This window comes from Harpegnathos saltator, unplaced genomic scaffold, assembly GCF_003227715.2.
Source record: "Harpegnathos saltator strain DR-91 unplaced genomic scaffold, Hsal_v8.6 scaffold384, whole genome shotgun sequence".
NCBI classification, from domain to species: Eukaryota; Metazoa; Arthropoda; class Insecta; order Hymenoptera; family Formicidae; genus Harpegnathos; species Harpegnathos saltator.
Genome location: NW_020230188.1, coordinates 1306939 through 1317384, shown reverse-complemented (window position 1 = coordinate 1317384; position 10446 = coordinate 1306939). Strand labels below are relative to the sequence as shown.

At 51.9% G+C, this 10446-nt stretch overlaps 1 protein-coding gene across 1 annotated transcript in view; it reads right to left on the bottom strand.

Annotated features, from left to right (window-relative positions):
* Nucleotides 1-2237: 2237 nt before the first annotated feature.
* Nucleotides 2238-10446, bottom strand: part of LOC105187622 (protein lozenge) — a 30779-nt gene continuing 22570 nt past the window's right edge. Inside the window, exons 5-6 of the mRNA XM_011148550.3 lie at nt 3808-3978; nt 2238-3294 (exon numbers count right to left, since the gene is read on the bottom strand). Of these exons, the coding sequence (XP_011146852.1) occupies nt 2822-3294; nt 3808-3978 (644 nt within the window). The 3' untranslated portion in view covers nt 2238-2821. The remainder of the gene's footprint in view (nt 3295-3807; nt 3979-10446) is intronic.

Below are 10446 nucleotides of genomic sequence, written 5' to 3'. Positions count from 1 at the left end.
TTTGGGGTGAGAGCGTTAGAGGGAGAGACGGCGAGGCGTATGTGTGAATTTATTCGAATCCCTCTTTCACGTCCTGATCTCGCAGTTTTCGTTAGTCGCACCAATTGTCTCACCCGCTCCGCCATGTCTTTCGTCGCCCAAGTGTTCGAGACCGAAGACCGCGATTTCGATTGAGGGCGGGAAAACCGCGCGCGATTTATTCTCACCGGCCATGCTCGGAGAGTACCGAAGATGTCGACCGTTTCCTGCGAGACGACGAAACGTATTTCAGTTAGTCTTAACGGACGCAGGAAAGGGCGGGAGACTCTCTCGTCTGCGGTCGACTGCGAGTCGAGTCATCCTCGTAAAGAGAGAAGCTTACGAGCGACGGCCGCCTCGGCTTATTCCGTGGTTTTATTCGTGGCGTCCCATTCGCAGGACGCGTCAGGGCTGTAAACATCCGCGGGAGAGGGACAAGTGGGAGAGAACAGCCGGGAGAGATCTCTCCTCGAAGTGTGAAGTCGTCGGCAGAATTTTTCGTCCGTCTTTCCGGTCGTTTATCCCCGAGAGAGCGAGATTCCGCACGTAACAGTTGGTCCACTCGATTCCGCCTCAACTATATAATACACGCGAGAGGAGCGGCGGAGGGGGAGATGCACGATACCGGCCGTTAATTTATGAACATTTTCATGTTCTTCAATGGACGGTAGAGTCGCGGCGAGGAGTTGCTTCGTAAACGCAGCGATACCGGCCAACTACAGTTACTCTCTAATTACGAGACGTCGCTGCTTCTCTCTTTGTCTCTTCGGCCACTTCTCCGCGCGGTACCTCGAGAGTCCCTTTCGTAGTTATTTATAGAAACAAATGATGCGATTATTAAAGAAGGAGGAGGAGGAGTGAGCGAGAGAGTCCCACTCGTAACTGGGAAGTAGACATTTCCAGCCTCTTATTATACGCCTTTGATTTCAGTTACGATTTACGGAGATTACTCCGTCGTTGGATACACATTGTCAAACGACAAGACCGCTCGCGCCCGCGCCAGGCGGCTTATTACATTCTTAGCCACGTGATAATTTCACCCTGACCTGTACGTTTAGACGGGTGTTCACTATGACTTCCTATTATTTCCTATCGAACACACGATTCTGTGCGTTCTCGTCGTGCCGTTATTGCGCCCGACGGATTGCTTAATATTCACGCATTGCAAGCGAGAGTCTAATAAATTACGAGAAAATTCCAAGGCAAACGGGGAAATTTGGGGAAGATCAATTGTTCATTCTTGGGATCCGCTGGATGTTATTCTTTGCCACGCTTGGCGTTCAAAGGGTGACTCGAGTTCAGCAATTGTTCCGATTGTACGATTTCGACGATTTAGTGTCAACTGTGATTTTCAGCAGATAAAATAAGCTGATTATTGCGCGAAGTGTAATATTGTGGGTAATTTCAACGGGACAGGTTTGAAGATCTCGTCGTCGCGGAGCAGGACAGGGTGACTCGCTAATAAAGGGACGCAGAAACGACGATGTCGCGACTGGCCAGACCGCAACTATCCATCCGTTCGTCATTTCCAGCGTGCTTTAAATATTAAATAGAGCTCGCTGCGCTCGTAAAAAGGGTTACTTGTTCCCTCACGGCGAAAGAGACAACGGTATTGTCACGGTCCTCTCTCATGACGCGAACAAAGATCTTTTTTCCGACCGGTGATGAGAGAAAGCAAAAATTTTATTTATTTATTCGTCGTGTCTTTCTCATATCAAGCTCAGCTTCGTGAGATATTTTGTTCGCTCAGTGTGCATTTTGTATGCGAGGGAAATAGTTTTTTTTTTGTTTTCCGAAATACGTCCTGTCATTTCCGAGGTTCGCGATAATTTTTTTTTCACCGTCAAACGTCAAGAGAGGAGGGACTTTGGGAACCTGTCAGGCAAGATTTTATTTCGTTTCTGAAAATATCTGTGTATTTACAACGTTACAGCATCTGACTAATTTTTTGTTTTCCGATCGAAAATCAAACGATGTTTTGACGATTCGATTTATTACAATTGCGAAACGGCACGAACGCCCGCCGTGTGACGATGCGCGCGCGAGAGAGAGAGAGAGAGAGAGAGAGAGAGAGAGAGAGAGAGAGAGAGAGAGAGAGAGAGAGAGAGAGAGAGAGAGAGAGAGAGAGAGAGAGAGAGAGAGAGAGAGAGAGAGGGAGAGGGAGAGGGAGAGGGAGAGGGAGAGAGGGAGAGGGGGGGAGAGAGAGAGAGAGAGGGGGAGAGAGAGAGAGAGAGAGAGAGAGAGAGAAAGAGAGAGTAGCGCTCTACACCGTCGCGTACACTCGAGGAATCGTCTGATCACTGATTAGTCTCACGTTTCGATCAATGAGATCTCCCGTCGCTCCTCGACACCGTTCGCAGATCGAGTCTCTTTTTCTCTTCTCTCCTGCTATTTTCCTTTTCTCTTATAGAGTTCGCCGTCACTTCGTTTCACACTTGCGGCCCCGTGATTATCACCTGCGTTCACGATCACTGTTACGAAACACCGGATATCGTTCACGAGCCGGCTTTTGCTCGCGGTCGCGATGACTCGCGCGACTGCAGACGTTCGGGAGGCTCGCCCCGGCGGTCGCACAGCGACCTCGCGCACCTTTGCTCCTCCGGAGAGAAGGACACACGCTGCTTTTCGTTCCAGAGAAGCGACGCTTGCACACGTCGTCACAGCACTAACTACGGATTATAACATTGCCACAATCGGGAACTCGCGCACTGCGATTCACGCCCGGCACCTTGCGTCGCCGCCGCCGCCGCCGACGATCTCGATCCCCGCCGCATCGGGGATCCCCCATCCTTTCTCTTTCTGTCTAGTACGGCCTCCACACGTCGTTCCTCTGCTCGCTCTCCTCACCGAGCACGCCGATCTCTCGGATGCTGCTGATGGTGAGATTGCTGCCGGCTATGGTGACCTGCTCTTCGCTGATGTCGCCGTGCAGGTGCAGGTGTATCTGGTTTTGATTCACGGTGCTGTACAGTTGAGGGTAGAGGACCATGGGCGGCGGGCTGATGTAGTTCTGACCCGGATTGTTGTAGTAGCCCTGATAATTGGGGTTGTAATTGTGGGAAGCTACCGGGACCGGAGTGGCGGGGCCAGGTGTCCACGAGCCGTAGTGGTAACCTGGGCTACCGCTGCCCGTGCCGCCCCCGGCGAAGATGTCGGGGTCGCTGGGCCTGGCGCTGGCCGGCACCAAGGGTAAGGACGTCGGCGAGGTGCCGTGTCCCGAATACATGGACATGCAGTTTGGCGTGTAGGTGTCCTGCTGATTCTCCGAGGGCAGAACTGCAAGAAGAACACAACGGTCCGATTGTGCCGATTCGCCGCCGAGCCTTCGACGTGTTACGACTGTCGAGCTCTTACAGTAAGCAAAAGGGACAAATTCCTAGCGAATGCATCTTGCGAATTGTAGCCACAAAGTAATCCGTCCGGGAATTTCGTGATTCTCGTGATTTCTCGTGATCCTCTTTGGGAGATCTTTTTTTAAATCGGCGCGCGGGGCCAGAGGCGTTCCGGTAATTTCCATCTGCACGATTAATTACCGGCGGAAGACGACGCGTCGCCTCCGTCGACGCGAGCTGCAATATCATTTCCCGGGTAAACGAGAAACGGGACGAGCGCACGCGAGGCGACGCGTTACGAAACCTGTTTTCCTCGTACGAGTCTATGCGTCACGGAATGTTATTAAATCGTCGTAGGTGTTTCTCAATTAGCGGCGCGCGCCGTTCGGATTAGCAGCTACGTAAGCGTGTTCTATCCTATTCTTTTTATCGCCTCATTGCCACTACGTGATCGTACCGGTTGGCAGCGGCACCGGTTCCGTCGTGGGATGATGCGACAATGATTCCCCGGGATACGAGAACGCGCCGCCGGGCAGGGGCGAATAGGAACCACCGCTGCTGACTGGAGGCGCAGGATAAGACGGCGCCGTGGACGGGTAAGTCCATTCCGTCGTGCCGACACCCGTGTCTGTAACAGCAAGAAAAATGATCCTTGTCCTCGGAGTCGCTCGAACGATCGCTCGCGCAGGTAAAACCCGCGCGACACGATAGAGATATCCTGCGAGAGACAGACGGACAGAGAGAGAGAGAGAGAGAGAGAGACGAAGGTTCTCCCTTCCGCCTCTCCGTTGCTTCCCGATTCAACGTCACGCATACAGAGAATCCTTCTGGTATTGTCGGTACATTCCTCGTGCATTTTCGTACGTTTGCAGGGAAGATTTACATTCACATGTCCGATTCTCATTCTGGGCGGATCCTGTCACGCGTGATCCAAGAGCGTCACGTGGCGGCCGGGCGTCGCAAAGCGCGCTTGTTAAAATGCGCAGCAAATCGCATGAGTCGGTAACGGTGTTTCGAGTGAGTAACACCGGCAGATTAATTGACATGAGTCACAAGTATAGTAGCGGCCACGGCGGAAGTTCGAAGGCGCGCTCATTGGAGGTGAACGTATGTGTGATGCGCGTGAGAAGCTTGTCTCGCGACGCGCGTGTGAAACATCCGTGAAATGTCGCGTCCCGTCGCGACGAGATCGGGATTATCGAATCGATCGTGACGATCGATTGCGCAAGAGTAAGCGAGCAGGTAAAAGCGCGTGTGCGGTCGAGCACGCGGCGAGCCCGCCCTCGCGACTCCTAAAATCCTACCTCTCTCCCGGATCTTCTTTCTTGCGCAAGTGGATTTCGTCGTCGCGCCATTTGATTTATGAAAATGTTCTCGTATATATTTCTTCCTCTCGTCCCGATAGGAATCTTCTTGCCGTGCCGAGCCTTATAATTGCAAACTCACGCCATGCCTTCTCTCTCGATCTTCCCGAAGAACTCGCTTCCGCGAAAGCATCTCAAATCACGATTCCTCGCATCATCGCTCAGCTATATTTATGGGAAGTATTAGTAATATTATTTCTTATGCCTGTATTATCCCGGCGGCGAGTAGGAAATCAAAGTATCGAGACTTCTCCGGATTACGCATAGCATCATTCGGAAACGCAAGTGGAGAGAAGGAGACAACGACGATGCGTTGAATCATGCGCGATTCCAAGAAACTTTTCGGTTCCGCTGTGCCATGTATAAAGTGATGAAACATTCTTTAAATTAAAATATATGCGCATATCTTTATGTGGTTCTATTTGGGAGGAGCATTTCCGACGATTTATTGACGCTCAATTATACTTGTGTAGATCAATTCTTTTTTTTATCGTCATTTCAGATCCTTCGATCTAAATTCCTCTTTTCTATTCTTTAATTGTATTTCTCTCATTCTTAAAAGAGATCGCGTGTTGAGTCGGGCTCTTTGGATTTAATTGGACGATGATCGCTTGTATGAATAATCAAATACCGACGAGTAGAAGCGCATACGTGACGATGTGAGCGTTTCTCGAGCGGAAAAAGCTGGTGGGAAAACCGCACGGGCATTAACGATTCTCTCACGGGATGAATACGGAAACTGAAGTAAGCTAACGACAAAAATCGATTCGCACGAGAGCGCGTTTATCAGCGTCCCGCTTTTGAGAATCATCTCATTTGCGGTTATCCAGCCAGTCTCATAATTTTTGTTGACGATTCTGACGAAACGAATCAACAAGTCTGGATATTTCTACGTTTTGCCGGATGACGAAAGATAATATCAGCGGTATTTCGAAAATACCGCTCGAAGAGCTTCAGAAATCCCCGCCAGGATTCCCACGTGAAAGTTTGTCGACTCATAAGTCACGTTTCTGCGGAGATTTTTATCTGGACGAGATTTCGAAACGGGTTGCTCTGCGTGTCTATTGATAGAATTAACATTCGCGGCACGTGTTCTTCAATAATAATTATAGCCCGTCGCCGCTAACGTTTCGTCCACAGCTTCGGGGAAAATTAACGTGAAACTCATCGGAATTACCTCTTTCGCGTGCGAACGCCGGGGGAATTCCCTCCCTCCCCCCCCTATCTCTCTCTCTCCTTCTCCCTCTCTTTATGTATAAAATATTCCGCACGAGTCACGCGCAGTACGCAAACTGTGAGATATTATTGTCGACTACATTGCACGCGACGTTCACCTGTTCTCCCAACTTGTAAATCGTTCAATTTCTCCAGACTGAACACAGCTCTCAGATGGAAACGCGCGGGCTCGGGCGATCCGAGTCATTGACACGCGCAACGATGAGAGTACAACCGATACAGTTTTGGGATATCGTTCAAACAGCCAAGCTCGACCCACCACGAGGTGAGGTCGAGGTCGGAACCGCGCGGTCCCCGGGCAAAACTGTCGTTACGCCTACCAAGCGGAAGGTCGAGGTCGTTTCGGAATTCTCAAAGGGGACCGCCGTGGCAGGACGACCAAGCGAAGCGGGAGGTGCACGGGGTGATTACCGAAAATGGCCGTGTATTTGCCGCAATTACCGGAACAACGGTAACAAAACAAAGGCACACACCATCACTCCGCGGATCGGTGCCGGCAGGACCATCTGTTGGATAATAGTCCGTTTCTCCCGAACGGTCCCCGCTCTATGAGAGGACGAGCGAGAAAAAGGAAAGCAGCGTTCGATTCCATTCAGGAGAGAAGGATCGCTTTTTTGTCCTTCTCGTCGTCGACGTCTTCTTCTTCTTCTTCTTCTTCTTCTCCTCCTTCTTCTTCATCTTCTTCTTCTTCTTCTTCGTTGCCCAGCGATGGTTTATTAGCGCGGTGATCATACGTGCTGGACTTTTTAGAGAGTCTCGGATGTGGACGCGGCACGTTCCAATTAACGCTATTCCGTATACAATGCGGCTAAATGTATTCTTTTCTACGCTTCTTTCAAGCCCCACCTCTGCCACAGACTGCCGTTACAACGACGTAATAGGTGATAGGTTCGACCTAATCACCGAGATTCCGGAGTTCCAATTCGGGAAATACGGTAATCGCATTGGTGAGAGTATTAGACTTTACGGCCTGAACAAACGCACGCTATCAGTCATGAAAAAAATTCCACGGGGCAGCGATGTTATTGATGATATATCTCGGCGGGTTCGAATATTTATCGTATTATAAATGAAACCACAGAGAAAAGTTAGGCGCGGTTTAGCTGCGCGTCATCGGTATCTTCGGCGCTCATCTGTGCATCGATAATGATTGTGCTCGCTTCTTCGCTCCGTCCGCTTCACCTCTAGCTCGATGGCCCGACCGCGCGACACTCAGGATCTGTATCGTCGAAGAACGTAATGTCCGGTGACAAGAGCAGAGGCAAACAAGTCGGAAGCGGCCACGATCGTTATCCGTTAATAATGTAACAATCAATGCCACGCTTCTCTATTTTGTCGGTCGCCGTGCTCGCCACGGCATTCATCGCGCAGCTGACCATCATCGTCACGCCAATGCTCGCGCCGTCGCTGGGTGACCGATTCTCAGGAGGCTTCTTCTCCCTCTTCTTCAAGGATCGCTGCAGCCGTCGTCGCCGAAAGAACGCGCGACTTCTGGCCGAAGAAACTCCAAGTTGTTTACTGCTATTCTCTCTCTCTCTCTCCCACATTTTGTCTTATCCTCTCACTCACTCATTCTCTCTCTCTCTCTCTCTCTCTCTCTCTCTCTCTCTCTCTCACTCCGCGGGTGTGAAACCACAGTGAGGTGGTTTTGGTGCTTAGTCCCCCGACCAGCCATCTACTTAACGAACCGTCCATCGACCGCCGTCATTTCGTCGTTTCTCGGTTTCCCTCCCATCTAGCCGCCACCCCCGCTCTTCTCCCCTCCCCGTTCCGCCACCCGCCCCCTTTGGCCGGTGCTACCGCTATCCAGCGGTTCGATCGACCTCATCTTCTCGCTACCGACACTTAAGATCGTTCAGGTATTTCTTCTCCGCGCGGAGAAAAGGAAGCCGGCCGAGGCGATCGTGACTGCCGACCTTGATGCGACTCCCGCGAGTCGCGCGCACAGTTGCAGAAGTTGCAGGGCGGGAGCGCGTTTTGATATTAAATCGTCGCGGTCACCTTTCAACCGGTGCGACGGCGACGTTGCGACACGCGAGTCGAGTCATCCTGTCTCGGGGCCGTCGTTCTCGAGCCGCTGAATAATTAGCCGGTCGAAACGCAATTGGGATGATCGTACGGGACGCGTGGTGGTAATATATAGTTAGTTGCGCAAACAGCTGCGCGATTTGCAATCGCAGGCACAACGGCGGATGCAAATTGGCACTTTTTCCTGATCACCGAAGTCGAGCTGGCCGGCTCCGGGGGTTTTCCTATACGTCGACGACGAAGACGTCTTTCCTCCAAGCTGAACGACGCTCGTGATCAAGGCTGGAGAGGCGCGACGCGTTCTCGCGGCGAGTTCGACGCGCCTTCGAGCGAACGTCGGTTCCACCTCGTCGACTTCGTCCTTCGCCGATCGGCCGATCGACGTGGCGTGCGCAGGATTCAGAGGATCCCGAGATCATAGCCGTTAAGAAGAAGAACTCAAGAAGCCGTGGGGCTTCGGTTCCCACCGAGATAGATGCTCGCTCGGTCGTGTAATGTAAGTCGATATTGCCGCGTCGTCTCGATATACCCCGTCGTCGGGCCCCCGCGCGCACGTCTATATACGCGATCGATATATGTGCCGGTCGATACCGGGGGCTCATAAACCGGCATAACGTACGAGAACGAGAGAAGTCTTACGCATACGAGCGCGCCCAGGAAACTCGCGCGTATCGCTTACCATCAACGATTTCTTCTTATACCGAGTATCCTGTCTCGAGGATAGTGTTTCTCATCGGAGACGACGAGATCTCGGCGAAGGGTCCCTTGTTGTCCGTCTGTCTGTCGCCGCTTTCATCTCTCATGTCCCATCGAGAGAGAGAGAGAAAAAAGAGAGATAGACACAGACAGACAGAGAGAGAGAGAGAGAGAGAGAGAGAGAGAGAGAGAGAGAGGGGAGGGGGAGAGATACGTAAAGTCCGCGATGTATTTGCGTGGACGTGAAATTTTCCGCATGCGTTCGTGACATTTCTCGCACTGCGCTGTCGGCGAGAGAAAAGACCTGGCTGCTTTCCCGAGATTATAACTCGCGAAACTCGCGCGATATTCGCATCGCCGTTATTTGTATTCCGACCAACAACACGGCTCAATTAGATCGGACTGGTTGCGCGAAAAAGAAAAGAGGAACGGTGCACAAAGCCTCGGCGATCTTTTCCCACCTCGCAGCAATTCGATCGCTCTTTCCTCCCTCCCGCCCTGCCGTACTGCGTTCCCTTATATTGATACTCCTGCGGGAGTCAGTAACCCGGAGGTTCAATCTGCGAAACCGAGATCGACAATGCCGCCGCTCCGCGCGTCGCTCGACTTCAATGACCATCGCCGGTAATTTCGTTCGCTCGGTTTGCGTTCTCGCGCCTCTCCCTCCTCCTTCCACCCTCCCTTCCTCCCCGCTCCCCCTCCGCTCGCCCTTTCCGCCCTGCCCCTCGCAACCCGTTCTCATTCACGTCGCCATTCATCCCCCGTGCGTTCCTTTATCTCGCCGCGCCCGGGACTCCATTCAATCCGCGCGGCCGAATTTGTAAGAGGAGGAAATCTGTTTAGCGTAACGTCGCCTGGCCGCAGCTTCTCCGGGGCCCCTGTGTTTCGCACGCAAGCATCGCCGTAATTTGCCCTGGCTCGGACAATAGGGCCCGGACTTAGGTGCCGAAGAAAAAGAACCGATCGACGAATTTGTCCCTTCCCTCCCCCTCGCTCCTCTCTTTCTCGCGCGCTCTTCTTTCAGCGCCTTTTCCCTCGGCCTTCTCTCTTTTCTTCATCGTCGTCGTCATCGTATTCTTGCTCTTCTTCTCCTGCTTCTGTTTCTCCTCCTCCTCCTCCTCCTCCTCCTCCTTCTTCTTCCAGCGTTCGATAGTTCGCGATGTTTGTGCCTCTCTCGATATGATCCTCTTCGTAGGATCTCTTCCTCGCGTCCCCTCCTTCTTTTCCACCTTGCACGTTCGCGCGCAATTTCCAGGGTGAATGAAGAACGCAGCATGAATGGCGAGCCGGAGCCGACGATGCGCCCGGAAATGCCGAGGTCGGATACCTTCGACCGAAGCATCGTAGACGCAGCTCGTCGAGATGATGTGAAATCTCGAGTACGATTAGCGGTGGGATCGGATATAGAACGACCTGAGTGAGAAATCGGGCTGTTCGAAGTCGAAGCCGGCAAGAAGAGGAAAATTACAAACACGCGTGTGCGAGAGAGTGAGGTTGCGGGGGCGATTATTACTGATAATAATATTATAATTGAGATGATCGCTATTTTTCACCGAGCTTTCCTTTTTCTCGTCCATCTAAAAATCAATAAATTTATGGACCCAATTTCTTTTGACCGCCCGTGTGAACGAGAGCAAACGTTCGATTCGTGCGAAAGTATTGTACCCGCACGTTGAAAGCCCGTGTGAGATTTCACGAACGAGTTTCCGGAGTGCTCGTAATTTTGTACGTTAAACGTTTTCACAGGACCGCCTCAAAAGTGGGCGCTGAAA